The sequence below is a fragment of the Arachis ipaensis genome, chromosome B8, assembly GCF_059453495.1.
Source record: "Arachis ipaensis isolate K30076 ecotype BB chromosome B8, ASM5945349v1, whole genome shotgun sequence".
Classification (NCBI taxonomy): Eukaryota; Viridiplantae; Streptophyta; class Magnoliopsida; order Fabales; family Fabaceae; genus Arachis; species Arachis ipaensis.
In genome coordinates, this window is record NC_142443.1 from 16084618 (window position 1) to 16106335 (window position 21718).

At 27.9% G+C, this 21718-nt stretch overlaps 3 protein-coding genes and 1 non-coding gene across 10 annotated transcripts; 3 read left to right on the plus strand and 1 right to left on the minus strand.

Moving 5' to 3' along the window:
- The first annotated feature begins 2769 nt into the window (after positions 1 to 2769).
- LOC107612224 (uncharacterized) lies at positions 2770 to 4403 on the plus strand. Its single transcript, XM_016314028.3, has 3 exons — positions 2770 to 3360; positions 3673 to 3714; positions 4109 to 4403. Exons 1-3 carry the CDS (start codon positions 2929 to 2931, stop codon positions 4247 to 4249), a joined length of 615 nt encoding a protein of 204 aa, XP_016169514.1. The 5' UTR covers positions 2770 to 2928; the 3' UTR covers positions 4250 to 4403.
- A 6449-nt stretch (positions 4404 to 10852) lies between these two features.
- LOC148547312 (uncharacterized) lies at positions 10853 to 14843 on the plus strand. Of its 7 annotated transcripts, XM_088496031.1 has the most exons (11): positions 10853 to 11369; positions 11469 to 11658; positions 12150 to 12187; positions 12653 to 12785; positions 12990 to 13152; positions 13383 to 13437; positions 13507 to 13578; positions 13722 to 13771; positions 13883 to 14000; positions 14081 to 14346; positions 14438 to 14843. In XM_088496031.1, exons 1-7 carry the CDS (start codon positions 11330 to 11332, stop codon positions 13536 to 13538), a joined length of 651 nt encoding a protein of 216 aa, XP_088352157.1. In that variant the 5' UTR covers positions 10853 to 11329; the 3' UTR covers positions 13539 to 13578; positions 13722 to 13771; positions 13883 to 14000; positions 14081 to 14346; positions 14438 to 14843. The 7 variants fall into 7 exon arrangements, with proteins under 7 accessions (XP_088352157.1, XP_088352153.1, XP_088352156.1 ...); XM_088496027.1 differs by having other exon boundaries at positions 13383 to 13578; XM_088496030.1 differs by having other exon boundaries at positions 13507 to 13771.
- Positions 13561 to 14475, plus strand: LOC107611859 (ATP-dependent DNA helicase homolog MER3). The gene is made up of 6 exons (XM_016313746.3): positions 13561 to 13578; positions 13722 to 13771; positions 13883 to 14000; positions 14081 to 14144; positions 14263 to 14346; positions 14438 to 14475. Exons 1-6 carry the CDS (start codon positions 13561 to 13563, stop codon positions 14473 to 14475), a joined length of 372 nt encoding a protein of 123 aa, XP_016169232.2.
- Positions 14844 to 20621: 5778 nt separating the features above from the next.
- Positions 20622 to 20692, minus strand: TRNAG-CCC (transfer RNA glycine (anticodon CCC)). Its single transcript has one exon. It is a non-coding gene; the product is annotated as a tRNA-Gly (tRNA).
- Between the last annotated feature and the right edge of the window lie 1026 nt (positions 20693 to 21718).

The window sequence follows — 21718 nt, forward strand, 5'->3', positions numbered from 1 at the left end:
AATTAATAATATATAATACATACCTGCCATGGAAAAAGTTGATTTAAATGTTTAGCTATGAAAAAAAAGTTAGGTTGTGTGTTTAGGAGGGGCCGGGTGACCAGTGAAAATAACAAGGCACAAAATAGGCAAATTTAAGTAAATTAAAGTGTGTATAGAAATATTTTTTTTTTAGTAAAGTGTGATTCGAGAAGAGTCAAAGTATTTCTTCCTTGCCAATTAAAAGTAATCTTTTTTGTCTCTCCAAATTGGGTTATGTACATATATATTATATAGGGTTTGTTAGTTTGGGTTATCAATCTTTCATTATTTCACATGTGCAAATGGAAGATGGATTATACATTATGGGATTTAATTAAGTGATTTAATTAAGATGGATTATTTTAATTAGGTATATGGCCTTTTGGCTTGCTTGGGATCAGAGTTTCTAGAAGAACAATATAATCATTTTAATTATACAAAAAATTTACAAATTTATTTTATTGATTCAGCAGATCCAAGACTGAGATGTTAGTCAGCATTTCCCATGTGCTTAGAGAGTTAGAGAAGAAGCCAATTAATAGTTTCACTAACACAAATTATGATTGTTGTAAATCTATAATAATTGAGAGGTCAGGCTTCCTACTAGGCTTGGTAACCTCCTCTTACAATGATTCAAATTATTGGAATATATCATGAAATTATGTTTTCTAAAAATTTAAATTAATAAAAAAATTATATTTTTAATATATTTTTTTAAATAAATCTTCTTTTATTATATATATGTAAAACAAAGAGTAAACTTTAAATTTTTCAATTATAAAAATTCTTATATTTCACGTGAGTGATTTTGTCACATAAATAAAGACTTCAGGTGTGGACAATTTTTTTTCAGAATAAGAGTGGAAAAAAAAATAGAAGAGGAAATGAAAGATGAATATTATATATATTATTTTTGTGTATGTTTTTCTTTTACATATTCCAATTTTGATATTAAAAATTATAATTGATAAAATATCACTCTCTTATTATTCTTACTCTATATTGTATTAAGCTACACCTAATAAAGTTCACGGGAAATTCTACTATTTTTTGTCTCCTTAAGTTAATTAAATATTCATAATTAATTAAGATTACGTGATTGAGCAGCATGATGCTTTAGCTGAGAGAATTTGAGTAATTAAAATAAAAGACTTGACTAAAGATACTTATTAAAGTATTAATTAAAAAATTAAGAAAAAAGCTAAGATTGATATAAATACATAATAAGACACACTTTAACAAGTACTTGATGTTCATTATATTATTGTTAAGGAATCGAATAGGATGAGAATTAGGTTTCGTAAAGATTTTGATTTTAGACTAATTAATTTTTTTAAAAAAAAGTATTAATTTGATATTTTAGGATAGTATGTAAATGATAGACACATGATATTTTTTTATTAATTTATCAACTAAAATTTAATCAGTGATACATATATGTATTGTTAATTATTTTAACGGAAATGTTTGGTAACCAAAGAAAATCAGCCAAAAACAGTTATAACTTGCCTTATCTAGCATTCATTAATTGTTACGATAATTAATTAATGTTAAATAAGGCAAGTTCTGACTGTTTTTTTTTTTGTCTACCTAGCATTATTTTAATATATCTATCTATGAAAAATAGGCATATAGTTTATAATTTTTGGAGTGAAACTTAATTTGTTTCAATAGGATTTGTGATAAATAGAGAGTAGCTAATAAAAGAATTAAGAATATATGAAAACTCAAAAGATAATAAATACTTCACTGTTTAAAATTACATCGTTTTTTTCATGCTCGTGTGACAATAACGATATATGCATCATTGTAAATAATGAAATACATAGACAATTATGTCTCGTTTCACACTATTTATTGATAGAAGGATATACATGTTTACTGTTTACTATTTTAAATAACCTAATTAATACCTTTTTTTATCAAAAACTAATTAATTCATGTTCAATATCTTTAAAAATTTAATTATTACTTTACTCTAAGAAATAATATTAGAAATTAAAGAACATTCACCCCCAATTAAGCTTCACTAATACTTGATGGTGAATTATTATACTGATTAGGGATGGCTAAATCAAAGCATTAGTGGGAAGTTTAGTCCAACACAGAGAAAATTTGCCCAAATCTTTGTTGGCGCATACCTTATCTAATTAATAATATCTATATATCGCCGCAAAGGTCAAACACACACACACACACACACACAGAGCCAAATTTAACTTCCCCAACTTGTATGAACTTATGACCCACCTTAAGATTCCAAAGTAGTTGTCGTATATTTCATCACATTTATCTAATATATCATTAGTATAATAAATTGAGTTGGAGTAGTAACTACCTCTTGGTCTCTGAAGACTAAATAAATTCTTTAAAGAATAGAATAAACCACTATCATAAAAAGAAAAAGTACTATTTTATATCATCACATATGCATATAATAATTCAAGTTATTATTATAAATAATGTCTAGAAAACTAAACATATGTATGTGTCATGAATCATTTTTTTTAAGTTTAAGATGTTTTTATTTTATGTTAAAATTCTATTTTTATTTTGAGGAATAAAAACAATAAGAATTGAATATTAATTTTTCTTTTATAAAACTTTTGACACCATATATACGAGTCATGTGATTGTTAAAACAAGGCTAATTCTTCTTTTATATTTATTTTTCTATAAACATGTAACTTATTATATAATAATATTTCTCCGCTATATATATGCTTTAATTTCTGTTATTGAAGACTTGGCCTCTCTTTAGAACTGGCCACCAAACTCCACAATCTCTAATTATACATCATTCTTCACATTCTCTATCTTCTTCTTCTTCTTTTCTTTCTTGCTTTCTTGCTTTTCTCACAGAGAGAAACGAAATTCAAAAACCTGGTGGGTTAATTAGCTCCAATAATGAGTTCCATAAGCGAAACCCCTTCTTCTTTTCTCACCACCAAGAACATAACCGGTGAAGATGATGATGAGTCACCAGAAGAGAGTGGTTGGACCACTTACTTTGAGGATTTCTTTAACAACAACAACAACAACCACAGCTATTGTTCTACAATATTGTCTAATAATAATAATAATTTATCTTCTAGTGTTGTTGATTGTTGTTGTTGTTCTTCTTCTCTTGTCTCTGATGCTGCTTCTTTGTATGCTACAAAATTTGTTGATGACACCGTGCAAGGTAATAATAAAAATAATAATAAGGAATTATCTACGACTATGAGATTGAAGAAAGGTAGCAGATCAGGTTCAATGAAGAGGAATAAGAACACCAGAAAAGGTTTTATTGATGATGCTTTGGAAGATACTGCAAGTTCTCCTCTTAATAGCCCCAAGGTTCATTTTGCTTCTTCTTAATTCTTTATTTCTTTCTTTCTTTCTTAGCTTGTTGTGACCTTTTACATTGTCATTTTTCCTTTAATAAATTTAGTTCCGGTTTTATTTAATTAGAATTTTATTTTAATACACTGAGTAAAACAATTTTATATGTACCCATAATATTCTATCAACAAAAATAATTACATTAATTATATAAATAGTTATTTAAAAAATAAAAATATATAATTAAATTATTGTGTAATTTACACCATTAGTATATTAAAATTAAACAGTATTTAATTATGCTACAATTTATTCATGATATTTTAGATTTTATATGAAGAGAAGGAGGAACAACACCTTTTTCACCAGGTTAGATTTCATCAATTTAATTTCTCCATTTACTTTGATGATAATAATAACCTCTCTTCTTTCTTTCTTTCTTTCTTTCTTTCTTTCTTTCTTTCTTTGTTTTATGTTAAAACAAATTTTAAAAAGATTAAATTTTAGCTACTAATTTATCTAGGTAAGGATCATCAAAAAGATGATAACTTACTATTTCTATTCTTTTCTTTAATTTCTTGTCTACAATAATATTTTGTTATTTTATACCGAAAAATGGTGCTATGTTTTTATTTCAGCGGCGTTCTATACATACATACATGCACATGTTGTTGGTAGCATTGGAATTGAATGATTGATGCATTTTCCAAAATAATCCAAATAACAAGTTGCCATATATTGGTATGTTTTTGGTTTTTTGTAGGAGAAAGGAAATGGCTCAGGAATAAGAGATGAAAGAAAAGAATTGGGTTTTAAGAAGAGGGATAGTGACTACACGGAACTGAATAAGAAGGGTTGCTTAGTTCCTTTGTCTATGCATGGTAATAAAGTATATCTAGGTTGACTAGTTTAATTTTCCAATGCTAAGAAATCGCTCTCAAATTTGCAATTTTCTCTTCTTTAATTAAAAGCATGCACACACATTTAATTTTTATCATGTTGAACAGCGAACCTAAATTATGTTGGTGTATATATATGAATTGAGCCTTTATTTATTTGTTTCCAATTATTCCACTCTTCCTAAGCAATATTGAAATTAAGAGTATATATATACCCAAATAATATATACGAAAGTGGAAAGAGTGAATGATTAAGAGGGTACGCCATTTTATTTTCTAAGGTAGGAAGATTCTCCAAGCCTTTTTATTCTGATAGAGAGCATTATTGCATATCAGTCATGTTGACTACTGCCATAAAAACATCTTCATATAAAAAAAAATTTATATAAAAATAATATTATGAATTTTTAGATAATTTTATTAAATATATTTATTCAAACATATTAAATTATTTAATAATATAATATTATTTTTATATAAAGATAACTCTATTAAGCGTGTAACCTTATAAGAAAACCTCCACAGAAAAGTGCTGTTGGTAGCCATAAAATTTTTTACAAACATGGATATCAAAGCATTTAAGCAATAAAAGTTTTTCTTTTATTATTGTAAATAATTATTTGTTGTCTGATTCAAGACATTAAAGCACATAGGATTAAGAATTTGTTTGGATAATGGATATGTTCATAAGTAATTTTTTTAATTTATAATAAGTTATAATATTAATGTTTGATATAATTTTTAAAATTAAATTATAATTTTTTAAAAAATTATTTAAATGTTTATAAAAAAATTAAAAAAATATATTTTTTTATAATAAAATTTTTTTATTATTATTTTTTAAAAATAAATATTTTTAAGATTAAAAAATTAAATATAAAATAATTTATTTATAAATTACTTTTAATATAAATATTTATTATTTATTTTTTTTAAATTTAATTAAATTATTTATTCAAATTTAACTTAAAAAAGATAGAGAACGGAAAAGAGATTATTATTATTGGAGTTAGAGATAATAATGACCAAATTATACTCTCTTTATTTTGCTTTTTCAGTATAAATACACAAAGCTATGTATATATAACAAGTAAGCAGTCAATGCAAATTTGCTCCAAATAAATTAAACAAGACATTTTGATTTTTAACATATTTTTATTAAGAAATATAAATAATTGTTTTTATTATTTTCTCGAGAAATATATTGGTTAAATAAGAATATATTTGACTCGATCGCATATTAAAAATTTTATTAAAAGTGATGGAGGGCCAATTTATTTTAAAGAAGTAACTATTAAAAATTTTTAGAATAATTTACAAAATAATTTGAATATTTATTTTCTTGATAAATATTAGTGCGGTTATATATGGGGAAGAAAAAGAAGCACACCAACAAATTTCTTAGGATGTGTGTGGTTGTAAGAATTATAAATAATTTCTAAGAATTTTAAGATGGGAATATCATATTCTCATATTTGGTTCAAAGTTTGAAAAGTTATTTTTAAGCAAGTTTGATTTCAGAGAATTAAAATACCATCATTTCAATTCCCACATTTTCCTTGAATATCTTTTATTTCCATGGGAATGAAATTTTTGTAATAAAGTAATACTTAAACTACACACATTCTTAAAGTCTTAAATTTAACGGGGTGTTTGGAAACCACTTAAATTCAATTTATATGAAAATTGAATTCAATTACAGTATTTAAAACAAAAATAATTAAATTAATTTAAACGAAATTCAGTTTGATTTTATTGTTTTTTCTTAAAATCAATTTCAACCCATATAGATCTAATTTAAAATTTTATTCTATTAGAATTTTCCTTAAAATTTAAAATATTCTTATAATCTAATTATTTTTTTATTTTTTTTTATTTACTCTTTTTCGACGCCTTCCAAACTCCCACTTTTTAACACACACTCTTTCTTCTCTCATTATCTTTATTCTTTTTCTTTTTCGTTCCTTCCACTCACTTAATATAATATATACCTTTTTTAAAAGATCTACTATATAAATCTAAAAAAATACCCTCACGTATAGATTTTGTGTTTAACTTAGATTAGTAATACCAAGCGTTTATCAGTATATTACATCTAAATATTTTAAGTAAAGTTATGTCAATTATGACACTAGTAAAATGTGACATAATTTTATCCCATTTTAATAACATTAATTAATTAGTTGTTATAATTTGTTGTTAATAACGAATTTTTTTTTACTTGTTATATCATGAGATCACTCAACAAATTAGTTTATATTTATTTTTTGTCGGTTGTTTGTCATTGAAATCAACCATGAAAAATCATTTAATTTTTAATAATATTTTTTAAATTTAATGTTTTTAGTAGATTAATTTAATTTTTATTTTTTAAAAGAGATGAACAAATTTTAGTTGAAAAAAATTTAATTGAAAAATATAATTTTTTAATTATTTTATATAATTTAATAAATAAATATATTTATTATTTAAATATAATATTATATTAATAAAAAATAAAATTATTTATTATGAAACTTTAATTTATTTAATAAATATTTTAAATATTAAAATTAAATTAAATTTTATAATTTTATTAATTTATTTTAAATACTAAAATTTAATTTAATTTTATACTGTTAAAAATTTTCAAACATACTAAGAAGAAAACTATCGTCTATGTGTTGGGCAGTTTCGGTTTATTGAATTCTAGTTAATTAAATGTTGGTTGGGTCGTTAAATCTGAATAGAAAAAGTATAGGGTATAAATATACTAGCTATCTGTTAATTTATTGTCAATAGTAATTAATATTAAAGATATCTTTATTAGAAGATATATATATAAAGAGACATATTTGGGAGACACATTCATAAAGATACTCTCATTAAACACAGTCATAAAAAAAATATTTTTATTAGATATATTTAGAGAGATATTTTCATTAAATACAACCATAAATAAAAGTTGACGGAAGTTGGTAGAATCTTTATTGATTATATAACAAGATTGATATGAATATATAGATGTATTATTACTGGTCTAGTATTATAGCTATATAAAATATATTAAATAATTTGGTAAAATTTTTTAAAGAAATTTTTATACTTTTTAAAATATAAATTTTATATTTTATATTTAGTAAATTAAAAAAATTATATACTTATTTTTGTAATTTTTAAAAGATATGAGTATTTTTAAAAACACATAATATATATAAAATTTTTTAAAAATAATTTATATTTATTAAAATTAAAAAATCTAATATAAATTTATATATCAACTAATATCTAAATTTAATTTTTATATAAATATTTATTATAATATTTTTAAATTTTAAAAATTATTTTACTAAATATACTTATAATTGTTTATATTTATTAAAAATATTTTTTTAATTTAATTTACTAAACATAAATATTATAATTTTTAAAAAATTATCTTTTAAAAATTAACTTTATAAACTACGTTTAAAACATAAAAACTTTATTGAACAAGCCATAATCTATCGTAAAGGTTTGTTTAAAAGTTTACTTGATAATAAGGACTTTAAGTAGGAAATTTTTTTTTATAAAAATTACTTTTTTGAATAATTTAGGCTAATAAGATAAAATATATAAATGATCATATTTTTAATATATTCTTTTACGTAATAATATCTTTTAAGTTTGAATGAATTTTTTGTGTAGGCTTTCTTTCTTTCTTTTATTGATTTTTTTGATATCTAATAAAAAGTAAATTTTAAATTTTTCTATCATAAAAATTCTGATATTACGTCATAAAATTTTTGCCAAAATAAAGTTATTACTTTTAAATTATACTTTCCAAAGGCCTCTATATATGACAAAAAAATTTATAATATCCCAAAATAAGTCATAGAATTTTTTTTTTTGTATAATGATAAAATATGTTTCTAAAGTAGGTCAGCTAATGTGAATTAGGCTGGATATATCTATCTCCAATAAATTGCCTAACAACTTATTTGAATTTTTTTTTATTAAATTATAAGAAGATAAATTATTTTTAATTCATATTATTAAAACATACATAAGTATATAAGTCAAAATTAAATTGAAATAAAATCGTATATATAGTTTTTTTTGGCTCCCATGCAAGCACTAACTATCTATAATTCAATAATGTAATTATATTTTATATTCGCCACAGTAATCATCAATTTCCAACTTCTTCACTATCATCTTATTCTACTCTGATGATCATATAAAGGGCATAATAACATGATATATATTTATTGATTAGGTGCCTCAGCTTGTTTCTTTCTCAACGATTATGGTTTAACAAATCGTCAACGTACAAAGCTAATTAAAGCCATGCAGATGAAAGAAAACCACGTTTGGCTGGTCAGATTCTTCCCTATTGATGAGCATCTTTGTATATTCAAAACCATCATTATTATGTTTAATTAAGATTACTATAATGAGAGAGTGTGTGTGTATAAGTGTATGTGTATGTATAATTTTATATAGTTTAATAATTAGTTCCGTGATATTCTAGAACTTAATTAGTTAGGCTTAATTAACCTACGTTCAACAACTCTATTTATTGCAATATATTCTATGAAACTAAATATACAGGAGGAGCTAGCTTAGGATGGTTGGAAAATATAATTAAATTATAAAAATATGAAAATACAAGTACCGACATATATGCACAAAGAGGAACAGCTAGGTATAACTCAATGGATGGGTCATGGGTAGGTATATAACAACATATATATTTTTTTGGGTTTGGTTCTTCCAACCAACCAAGCAAGAGGAGAGAGTGTGTGTATATATATTCTGATTATATATGCAGTAATCAGTAAATTAATTTCTAAATGAATTAAATTATTCTCTCCGTCTATATAATTTTACTAAATTTTTAATTAAACTTTTATATTATTTTAGTTCTTGTAATTAAATCTTTACTGTAAAAAAAATCATTAGAGTTAAGAGTAATATTAGGTAGACAAACAAAACAGCCAAAACTTGCTTTATGTAGTATTAATTAATTATCGCAACAATTAATAAATGCTAAATAAGACAAGTTATGACTATTTTTGACTGATTTTCTTTGGTTACCAAACATTTCTGTAGAATTAATACAGTATTCTTTCCTAAATTAAAGATACTCATACTTAAAGACTAAATAATTTCTAAATTTAAACATCTTATTTTTAGAATATTCTATTAACTATATAAACTTAATTATAAATTTAATAAAACTTTGTGAACTAACAGAATACTCTAACCTTCTATTTAATTAAAAAAAAAAAAAAACTCTAACCTTCTATATGTACGACATATCTTAGCTAATAACTAGTTAGTTTAGTAATTTTCAAATGAGTTTGAAATTTTTAATAAAGAACAAGTATAGAGAATTATCTTTTAATTAATTAAAATTAATTAATTTGTTATTGTAAATTTTTTCAATTCTTTCTTTTGGAGAATTTAAAAATTAAGATTAAAAATTAAGATTTGAAATTAAAAATATTTTTTTAAAACTAATTGATATTAACTAAAAATTAATTTTTTAAATTGAAGTCTTTTTTAAATTGATTATCATTGGTTGAATAGTCAGTTCACTCGTCCGCTTAAGCAAGTGTCGGGGGTTCAAATTCCGCCTTATGCATGCAACAACTCATTGGCCAGCGATAAACCCTTAAATAGAGTTCAGATCCACGACAGATTAGTTCTTAACCTGTCGGGTTAAGGGATACCGTGAACAATCATGGTGTCAAAACAGCATTTAAATGAGTCCACCTACATATATGTGCTTTTTATTTAGCAATTACCGTTAGTTCTCCTGCCATTAGGGTTTAAAACTTTTAATAGGTGACCGCTGGGACTGCAAAAACGATTGTATTATTCGTTGGAAATAATAATAATAATAATAATAATAATAATAATAATAATAATAATAATAATAATAATAATAATAATAATGTGAAAATGTTATTTTTTTTCACAGTATATTTACAACTTAACAATTATATACACTAGCATCTTATTGGGGGCACTTTTATATATGTCTTACAAACCACTTCTTCTTTTCCTTTCCCAAAAGAAATTAATTTTAATAGTGATACTATATAATCAAATTATTTTGATAACTAAATTTAATTTTAATAAATTAAGGATTAATAAAAAAAAAAAAGAAAAAAAGAGACATAAAAAAATTTAATTAAACTTAGTTACAAGAATAACTCATTCAGCACTACAAGAAAAAAGGCCTATGGCCACGCTTTTTTTTTGCTACGCTTTAAAAGCGTGGCCAAAAGTGGTCAATGGCCACGCTTTTATATGGGTGGCGATTAATTAGAGATTTGGCCACGTTTTTTCTTGCTACGCTTAAAAAGCGTGGCGAAAGGGGTCTATAGCTACGCTTTTATGAGGGTGGCAATTGATTCGAGATTTGGCCACTTTTTTTTTGCTACGCTTAAAAAGCGTAGCCATAGAGAGAAACCGGCACGCTTTTGAAGCGTAGCGACAGAATTTTATTATTGTAGCGCTTTTAAAGTGTAGCTGTTTCTACAAGTCTTTTGGCACGCTTCAAAAGCGTGGCCAAAAGGTTCCCAAAAAAAGTTTCAAAGAACTCGCGCGCGCTTACTCCTAAAGACCTAAACTCTTTCAGATAACCCTTCAATTTGCCTCAGCCCTAACTCATTCAAAGACCCCTAAGCTCTTTCAGAGAACTCCTTCTTCGAACAGTAACCCGTTCAAAGAACCCAAACCCTAACAGTCTCTTCATTGTGCCTCACCCTCACCCTCACCCTCCGCTCACTTGCCGTCGTAAATCCTCTGTCGATGCTCCCTCCGCTGCCGCTCCCTTCCGTCGCTGCTAACCCCTAACCCCTCTGCTGCAGCTCTCTCTGGCACTGATCCCTTCCTCGTGCAGCGGCCTTTCCATCGATGCTTCATTGCTGGTTTTAAGAGCAGGTAAACCCTAAATCATTATCAGTGGTGATTAGTGAGTGAGGATTTGCGAGTTGGTGACGAGTTACTGAGTTAGGTTTTGAAAATTCGCTCATCCATGGCTCGGAGCTTGTCTCGTTCGCGTTCACCTTCCCACAGAAGAAGATACTCTCGTTCCCCTGGTTCTCACCGTCATGCTCACTCTCACTCTCGAAGGGATCGAACATCCTCAAGGTCCTCTATCAATCTTCTTCTTCTGCAATTCCATTTCCAATCTCTTGGTTTCTGTTTCAATTCTGCTTTTGAATCATGGGATTAGTTCCGAATTTTCAGGAGAAGAAGTCGATTCCCTAGCCACAGGCGCCGCAGAAGCAGAACGCGGTCACCGTCTTCGCCAAGGCGCCGCACAAGGCACAAAAGCAGAAGCACTTCCTCGCCCTCTCCTCCTCCTCCTATATCGCGCAATCCCTGTTTCAGTTGCGAACCATCACAAGCTCAGAAAAGACGAAGAAGAAAAGAGAAGGTAACTGATTTTTGTTATTTATCCCTTCATTTATTTATCTATTTTGTAGTTTGTGTTCGTGATTTTGTTCCTGAATTGGTTGATAATTTAGTGTGTAATGTTGGTGAGAAAATGTGAAACGAAGAGAATTCTAGGTAGATCTTTTGGAATGAATTTCCTTCTTCTCTGAGGGTAAGTGATGCCAATTTGAAAATGCAACAGGTTAATTTCATTCTTTGCTACTAGCTTTTCTGAAGGAAGCTACTGCCTTGTCCAACTTGTTTAATAGGATGAAACAATTGCTGCGCATTTATCTACTGTCCCACTTCAAACATTTTCGATTATGCCAAGCTTATTCCTTGTTGTGCATGTTAATTACCTTGACTTTTATTCCATTGCTTTACTTTCAGTTTTCTCCTTCTAATATATACCATATTTCCTCCTATTTTTGTATGAACGGCATGCAAATAATGTGTTTCTTTTTGATAAATAATTTTGATCAAATAATGCAGGGTTTCTTCTATAAAGACTGCTGAACCTACTGTTAATGGTATGAATTTGTTGTTTTTAATTATAATTTTTGATCAAATATGAAGTGTGTAGTTGAGTTGCTTAATTTCATTAGATAGAGAAACATTCTTGTGCCTCTTTATTCAATAGCTTTTGAGAGCTATGATGGTTCATGATATGGTGATATTCAGAACCTTTGTGATAAAGATTTTTAGAGTTTGATCCTTATTGTCCCAATCCTAAAATTGTATTTTAGCACAATATATGGGTAGACATCTGCATTGTCCATGCAATAAGCCCAAAATAAGTGGTTGTGAGGGGCATGCATATTAGATATACAAGTATTTACATGCCTCTACTGAACAACTTCAGTTTTTAGAAAAGTTGCTTCAATGATAATTTTTACTAGTTTGAATGAATTGATATAGGTATTTGATTACAGGCTTATGATAGTTGTAAGTTCTATTAGGCATTGAAAAAATTTGGTTTGGTTTTCGTTGTATAGGTGGAACTCATGCAATTCAAGAAATTCCAACAGGATTGGACTTGAAGAGTTATTCAGAAACCCCCATATCACCATCAAAGTTGTTTGAAGTAGTGCTGATGACCTGCAGACACTCAACAAAAATCTTCAATCGGTAATTGATGCTTCTTCGAAAAATTCATGCTGTGTTCTGTGTTTACTCTATGCTGAGATTGAACTGGAGCTGTTGCATTGCCTTTAACTTGACCAGAAAAAGATATGAACTCTGAATGAAATGAATTATATTCACTGTTCAATGATTCAACTCAATCAGTTCCCGCGTTCATTTTTGTTGACTTGTTAACTTTCATTGATGCAGATTAAGAAATCGCCTTGCTTGGATGCAAAATTATCAGACATATGCCACTGGCACATCAGCTGCACCAACCTATCTCCCTGCTCTCCAGTTCACCAATAAAGAGCCAAAAGGAAATGTGCATGAATTCAACCTCATTGATGGTGGTGTTTGTGCCAATAATTCGGTATATATTATTATTATTATTAGAGTTTATTTAATTTTAATATACTGATTTTGTAAAAAATTTTATATGGTCATCTATTTAGATTTTAATATTGTCCCCACAACCAAAAGAACGAGATAAAAATCTGAACTGGGAAGTTAACTCTTGTGTATAGTGGTTATTGTCTTGGCTCATAATCATTGATATTATTTTGACTTGTGCAAATTTGTTGTACTATTAAATTTATGCAGGTTATGCCCCAGCCAAGAATGACTTTCTATTTGAGAAGGTTTGTTTCCAGAAATGGTAAGGGTGGGGGAAGTCAATTCTTGAGGATTTTTCAGTGTTAGGTTGTCCCACTATTTTATTGCACAGATGTGTGGAAGGGCAGGGCGACCACCATTTGATGATACAGGCTTGGTTATAATCATGACAAGGAGAGAAACGGTGAACCGAGCTACATTTGCATGCATTTTTTACTGTCCTCCTTCTCTTAATCCTTTGAGTGATCACTTCTCTGTGTTATTGTCCTATATAATGCTTTTTTCACTTTTACTCTCCCAAAATTCAATTTACTCTTTTTATTTCAGGTTCATTTGTATGAGAATCTCTTAAATGGATGTGAAGTAGTGGAATCACAGTAAGGCTGCCTCTTTCTAAGTTGAAGAAGGATATGATGGCCATGTTGATCCTGTTATGTAAACACGCTACATTTACGGTGGTTTCTCATTATGATATTTTCTTCAAATAGATTGCTTCCATGTGTGACGGAACATTTACTTGCGAAAATAGTTCAACTGACAGTAACTGATATTACAAAAGCAATTGAGTGGTTGCAATGCTCATACTTGTATGTTAGAATGAAAAAGGTATGTAATTAAGAATGTCTTTCAGATTTACGATTGAGTTTCTCCAATTTGGTCTGATGAAAATTTTTATCTGCAAGCAGAACCCTGAGAACTATTCAATTAAGAAAGGAATTTCTGGTGATCGTTTAGTGAAGCATGTTCAAGGTGCAATTGTTGTCCTACAGTTGAGCTTATAACTTTCTATTTTTATCCCTCTCTTTCTCCAAGGTTTTTGTTTTCCTCCTATTTCCCTTCATTAATTATTGAAGCTATGTTATGTTAGATATTTGTGTTAAGAAAGTTAACGAGTTATCTCAGCATCAAATGGTAGAGATTGATGAAGATGGTTTCCTCTTGAGCCCATTAGGTATGTTATCTTCAAGTATAATTTATTATCATGCTATATTTACAGAAATTAGAATCCAAACTGGTTGCTGATATTTCCTTTTCTACTGCAGATCCTGGGAGGCTAATGACAGTATTATTTGAGATTTGATACTATGAAACAGATAATGAGGACACCTGAAAACTGCTGTCTAGAAGATGCACTTCATGTTATTTGCTCTGCAGAAGAAATTGCTTGTGCGGATATTCTCATTAACTGTTTTAGTGTCTAATGCAAATATGTTTCTTCATTAAGTATTGATATAGTGTTGTACCCGTAAAATGAAGGGATACAGCTAAGACGCAATGAGAAGAACTTTTGTCATTTGTTGCTGGATAATTTTAAGGCTGGGAGTATGTCCCATAGTTTTATCATGATTCTCCATAGAGCTTTGATTTCTTGTATGAATAGAGCTTTGTCTAGTCATTGTTTCATTCAAAAGCAAGCTTATTCTAATGAAAACCAACAAGTTTAGTCTCTCTCTCTCTCTCTCTCTCTCTCTCTCTCTCTCTCTCTCTCTCTCAGCGTAGCCATATAAACCTCTATTGGCACGCTTTAAAAGCGTAGCCATAATGTACAGTAGCATAAACAGCCACGCTTTAAAAGTGTAGCTGTATCTCACAGCTATTGGCACGCTTTAAAAGCGTAGTCATATCTCTTGCTATTGGCACGCTTTTAAAGCGTAGCCATATGGTATGTTATTGGCACGCTTTAAAAGCGTAGCCATATCTTGCTATTGGCACGCTTTAAAAGTGTAGCCATATTTGACACATTTGGCCACGCTTTTAAAGTATGGCGATCTTTAAAAATGTGGCAAAAAAAAAAGCGTGGCGATAGGTCACCAAAAGCGTAGCGATAGAGCAACCGACACCCTTGCAGTTGTGACCCTTTCAAAAGCGTGCCGGTAGCTCAAAAAGCGTGGCAAAAAATTATCGCTACGCTTTTTTGGACTTTTCGCCACGCTTTAAAAGCGTAGCAAAAAGCTTGTTTTCTTGTAGTGCAGCCAGCATTAGCATTAGCATTTCTCTAATTTGCATGTGCATAATTTCACCTTACCATCAGTTAAGGAGAAAGAGCTATAACCGTTAATATATAGGGTTAAGTACGATTTTGGTTCCTAATGTAGAGATCGAAAATTTATTTTGTTTTTTGTCTCTTTTTGGCTATAAAATGGTCCCAAAAGTTTAATTTAATTTTAAAATCGTCCTTTAGACGAAAATATCATTCCCTCTTCTTCCCCAAAATCAACCAGAAATAGAGGCGCAAAGGCACAAACAAAAACAAAAATAGAAACGGAAAGTAGAAGCAAAAAGCAGAAGCAGAATCAACAACAACGTAACAATAACAATGGATAATAGAATTAGAGCAACAACAAAAGCAGAATCAGAAGCAAAAGCAAAAACAAAAGCAGACAGAAGTAGAAAGCAAAAACAGAAGCAACACCAATGAAACAACAACAACCAGACCAGAATAACAACAACAACAATGGATCATGTATACAATTAACCATTTTCTAAAATCCAGTAACAGAAAATCAATATCCAGCTAAACTAATCCATAATCAAACCAAAAACAGAAATTGAAAGTAAAATGATAACCTGAATTATGAAAATAGAAAACAGAAAATGTTCTTCTTCTTCTTCTTCAATGAAATCAGAAACAAAAACAGAAGAAATAGAAGTGAAACAGTATCGTCTTCTTCTTCAATGGAATCAAAAGCGTGAAACAAGTTTTCCATGGGCTCAAATTGTTCGCAGCGCCCAGCCCAAATCCACCGCCGAGACTCCGCAATCGCCGCCGCCGCCATCGTCTGCCTCTTCTTCCTCCCTTGCCGCCAGCGTCGCATCAGTCTCAGACCAGCTGCCTTCTTTAGATTCTTTGTCACCATAGGTCGTAGATGCCTCACCGCTGGTGGACAACAGGAGTGTATGTTGTGACAGCTCCTCGTCGGCGATGAGCTCTGGTTCGAGGGGGTTCGAGACAGGGAAGGAGAGAAGGAGAGGAAAGGGTCCCGGTGGCTCTGGGGTTAGCGCCAAGGGGAGAGGAGCAGCGACGGCGAGGAGCAGCGACGGTGGCCCTTCCCTTTCCCTTCCCCACCTTCCCTTTCCCCCTCTTCTGTCCCCTCTTTCCTTTCCTGAACCAGCGTGAATCCCTTCTCCTTTTCTCCTTTATTCAATGTTTTCATTTTTAGTTAGGAATATTTTTGGAATAAAAATTTTAAATTTGATAAAAAAAGGACAATTTTAAAATAAACTGGAATCTTCGAAATCATTTTGTAGCAAAAAAAAAAGTCAAAAATAAAATAAATTTTCGACCTCTACATTAGAAACCAAAATCGTACTTAACTCTTAATATATACTAGTATACTTTCTTTTACACTAATAACATTATAGAATTTGTTTTTGACAATGACAATAATGACAAAACCTAATCTATTCCAAAGGTCATTAATTATATATAATACTTACTAGCGTATAATGCATGTGTTTATTAGCTCACCTTTTATTTCTTAAATGTATATTAAAATATTATATTTGTAATTAGTCAAGATAAAAAACATTTTACAGTATAATTATAATATTTTATATTCAAATCTTAAAATTTGAAAATTATTTTTTATAAATGTGAAAAACATACATTTTAGAAGTAAAAAATATATGCGTATACAAAATATCAATCATTAAATTAGTTTAACTTATTTTTAATACATATTTTATATTTTAATATGTATTTTATATTAGTGGCCGATATTAATAATTGGGTTTAATGTATGTTTAACATAGTTGTTAGAATATTCATAGCATAATAAGGACAATTTATTTGTTATTATTGTTTAAAAAATATGATTTATACACCAAATATTCTTGACATATGTAAAAAAAACTAAAAATATAGTTATTATTAATTAATTTTTAATAACAAAAAAATAAAGAGAATATATTTTTAAATATTAAAAAATACTGATATTAAAACGGTATTTATTAATTATTATAAAGGATGTGAACGTGGGAAATTGTTGTCGTTTTATAAATTTATATAGAATATATAAATATAAAAGGTAATACAAATACCTAATTGTAGGGTGATACAATAATGTCAATATGATTGTCAATACTACAAACACATGGTAAAACTGTGACTATAACTAAATTAATCTCGCTACAAAGCCAAAGTACCATACTCCGATTTATTTAACCCGCTTCATTTTGTTCTTTCTCCCTTTTGAGTTTTGAAGAAATGTAAATTGGTATGTAGAGAAGTAGAGAACAGCCAAAATAAACACATGATGAGATCCATGGTCATGGGCATATTAAAAATGTGCTACACCTAACATAATAAATGGTCGGGGGGAATTGGCTTTATTATTATCACCAGAACAATGGGATCCACGTACAAATTAAGGGTAATAAGGGTTTTGTGTTTGTCTGTTTTCTTTCATGTATGCTCTGAATTTTTGGCGTAGCAGGTGCAAGCTAGCTAAGCTAGTTTCAAGTTGTATTATGAATGAAGCACATTCTATTTGGCATTCACACAATCACACCTTTTATGGAGGGTCTACACAGGACAGTGTTGTCTCCTGCTGCACACATATTTTGCTATGTCCAAAATTGGAATCAATGCCCTCCTAATCACATGCTTTTAATACTAAGTTATATTATTATGTGTGTGGTTTTTTAATTTTTAGATATAATCATATTTTTTTTAGTTTAAAATTTTGGAATAATTAATTTTATTATATTGTTAGAATATATTATGAATAATTAGCTTTTATTAGAATTATTTAGTAAATTTAAATATTTATTATAGGATATTATATCTTTATTATTTCGATTCTCTTAGCACCTATAAATACCTTTTTATATTGTATCGTTCCATACAACTTAAATATACACAAATTTTTTTCTCTACCGTTCTCTCTTACCTTTCTAACATGGTATCAAAGTCATGATGTCCTCCTTAAAAATGATAGATTATTTTTTTTCTAGTAATAAAATTACTACATTTTTCATACTTTTTTCAGTGCCATTTTTTCCCTTTTCTTTTTTCAATGCTTTGATGTTTTCTCACCTCACCGATTAGCTCATTAATTCACTACTTATTTATTCTCATGGAGAAATCATATGTTTTTCGTCAGCTTCCGATAGTTTGCCATTTCTTCACACTTTGTTACTTTTTAGTAGTTTTCCGACAGTTCGCCATTTTTTAAGCAGTTTTTCAGCAATTGGCCATTCTTGCGGTAGTTTCGTCTGCGCTTTCCTTACGGCAATTCCGTGTGCGTTCCCTTTCAACAATTTCGTCTGCGCTTTTCTTGCGATAGTTTCGTCTGCGCTTTGCTTGTGGCAGTTCCGTCTGCGCTTCCTTGAAGTAGTTCCGTGTGCTCTTCCTTCCGATAATTTCGTCTGCGTTTCTTTGTGGCAGTTCCGTCTGCACTTTCTTCCGGCAGTTCCGTCTGCGCTTTATTCCGACAGTTCTGTCTGCATCCGTTAGTTCTATCAATTTATGCAGTTTTTTTCTTTATTTCATTATTTTAAATAAGTTTCAAACTCAAGTTGTCACTTGAGTTTTAAAGGGGATGTTAGAATATATTATAATCAAATAGCTTTCATTAGAATTATTTAGTATATTTGAATATTTATTATAAAATATTATATTTTTATTATTTCGATTTTTTTAGAACTATAAATACCGTTTTATATTGTATCATTCCAAACAACTTAAATAGACACAAATTCTTTTTCAATAACTCTCTCTTATCCTTTTTAACATATATAATATTAAAAATTTTTATAATCAAAAGTCTAAATTTTAATATTATTAACAAAAAAACAAAATTAGAATTGTTTTTTAATGGCTAAATTCTTTGAGATATAGTTCGTCGTCCTCAACACTATAGTATATAATTTTTTGGAGCTAGATGAGATACACATTTGGATATCCAAGATCTGAGCGTGGATAATTTTAAAAGGCATTCTGACACTGAAGTTAATATATATGAATTTTTATGGGAATATTTTCTAGAAATTTAGAACTTACTTTCCTTCTTTTACATAGATCTTTCTATAAGTAAGAGTACTATCATGCCATTATAATTCGGTTATCAGTTAGGTATTAAGTATAATTATAAAAAAAAATCATTGTAATTGCAACCAGGGACGGATTCAGAAATGATATTATGGGGGCCAATAACACATATAATATTAAAAATTATGTAAAAAAAATTATATAATATAAGATGTATTATAAAAATATACGGATAGAGAATATATTTTAAAGTAAAAAAAATATGTGTATACTTTTTACTAACGAAGTGGTCGATTCTTCGTATCATAAAATTCACCAATAATAAAATTTGTGTCAAAATTTTCAATAATTTTCTTTTTAATATAATTAAAAAATAATTAGCAAGAAATTATCTTTTATTTTGTTTCTAAGTTATTTTTCACAATATTCATAGTTGAAAAAGATCTCTTAATTGTAGCAGTTGAAATAGAGAGAATTAATACCAAACGAATAAAAAAATGGCCACAAAAAAAAAGAATTCACTTTATAAGATTTAAAAATTTTTATTTAATTAAAAAATATTAGTAATAATATCTTTTTCAGATTTTTTTAATATTATTACTTATTTTTTAGATATTAAAAATTATTAATATTTAAATTAGACTGAACTTTTATTTATATTAGACTAAATACTAAATATTTTTTTTAAAAAAATTAAATTATACATAATAACTTATTACTATTAAAAAAAGTTGGAGGGGGACCGAGGCCGCCACTCGCCCCCTTGTGTCCGTCCCTGATTGCAACCAAGCTATAACGTTAAAGTTTGTCCGTTTATAATCTGAATTCATTATTCAGCCAAGTTATATAACATACGGATCAAATATAATACAAATTAAAAAATTATCCAAAATTTATTACTAAATTATATTACTGTGTGTTTTTTTTAGAAATATAAAAATTTATGTATTTCTTCGTATTTAAATTTTTTAGACAAGTGTTTTCAACTTTTCATGATAATTTTAACCGTTTTAGCATAAGAAAAAAACCTTATACAAAATTTACTATTAAGTATTAAGTCATATTATTGCATTTTTTTTGGTTAAAAATTTAAGAAATTTATGTGTCTCTTCATGCTTAAATATTTTTTGTTTTCGGACAAACAAATGATTTCATCATAGTTTTAACCAATTTATGAAGAAATAAAAGAATAAAAGAATAAAATTATTAAAAAGAAACCTAAAAATGATACCAGTTGCGCATCCGGGGAATCGAACCCCGGTCAGTACCGTGGGAGGGTACTATGATACCACTACACCAGATGCGCTTGATGTCCTTGGTTCAGATAGATTTTATTAAGATTAAATTTGTATCTCTTGTTTTGGAATTGAAAATAATAGATGTTTTATTTGTGTAATAATATTAATATGAGATAAACATTTAATATTTTCTTCTATATAACTAGAAGATACGATCTTATTTATAAGTTATTTCAAACATGAAATTATAAATTTGATTTTTATAAACTACAAAAAAATTTATACTGATGACATCCAAACATAAATTTTTATATTTTTATTTGTCTATTATTATGTAATACAAAGTTTTTTCATACCGTGACAAATAAATATTAAAGAGTATGGTCCGTTACTGAAGCTAAGCTATAAGATTCGTCATTAAAGATGAATATACTTCGATTTTTATTATACGATGATCCACAATTTAATTTAGTTTTATTTAACTTAATTTTGAGTTTGTAAAAGACAAATTTAATTACATCATTGCTGATTTAATAATGACCAAATGGTTATAACATTAATGTTATCATCACTCTGATACTTACATAAGTCATCTTTTATCTCTCAAATAAAAAAAAAAAACCATCAAATTCTAAAAGTTATATCTCATCTTTTATATTTCTATATTCTTATTTCTAATATTCTATATTCATAAGATTATCATATCTTTAAAATATTTATTAATTAATTTTTAACTAAAAACTCTTAAATTAAATTATAACTCAAAATTACCATTTAACCTTATATTTTCTTTTAAGAGCTATATGCATAAAAAAATATTAACACTAGAATACAGTAATATGTAACTTAATATAGATAAATGAGAATCTGTATTTTTTAATTATTTATTTTGAGTTCAATATTTACTAAAAAATAGGAATGCATCATTTTGTGTCTCTATAATATTGAGAGGTTAGTCATTAAGCTTTCGGCATAATGTATATCTGATTAGAAAAAAAAAAAGAATACAGTGATAATACTATCCTATAACTTACATTCCTGACAAAAACCGTTCATCTATTCCAAAATACACCATGCCCCATTGCCTCTTATAG

What these genes read in the sequence shown, in the direction of transcription:
- LOC107612224 (XM_016314028.3), top strand. Translation starts at nt 2,929, where the DNA reads ATGAGTTCCATAAGCGAAACCCCTTCTTCTTTTCTCACCACCAAGAAC. An exon ending in CTCCTCTTAATAGCCCCAAG is followed by an intron (nt 3,361 to 3,672) that starts GTTCATTTTGCT and finishes ATGATATTTTAG; the next exon opens with ATTTTATATGAAGAGAAGGA. An exon ending in AACAACACCTTTTTCACCAG is followed by an intron (nt 3,715 to 4,108) that starts GTTAGATTTCAT and finishes GGTTTTTTGTAG; the next exon opens with GAGAAAGGAAATGGCTCAGG.
- LOC148547312 (XM_088496025.1), top strand. Translation starts at nt 11,330, where the DNA reads ATGCTCACTCTCACTCTCGAAGGGATCGAACATCCTCAAG. An exon ending in AGGGATCGAACATCCTCAAG is followed by an intron (nt 11,370 to 11,468) that starts GTCCTCTATCAA and finishes CCGAATTTTCAG; the next exon opens with GAGAAGAAGTCGATTCCCTA. An exon ending in TGCTGAACCTACTGTTAATG is followed by an intron (nt 12,188 to 12,652) that starts GTATGAATTTGT and finishes TTCGTTGTATAG; the next exon opens with GTGGAACTCATGCAATTCAA.
- LOC107611859 (XM_016313746.3), top strand. An exon ending in TGTGAAGTAGTGGAATCACA is followed by an intron (nt 13,772 to 13,882) that starts GTAAGGCTGCCT and finishes TTCTTCAAATAG; the next exon opens with ATTGCTTCCATGTGTGACGG. An exon ending in TTTCCTCTTGAGCCCATTAG is followed by an intron (nt 14,347 to 14,437) that starts GTATGTTATCTT and finishes TTTCTACTGCAG; the next exon opens with ATCCTGGGAGGCTAATGACA.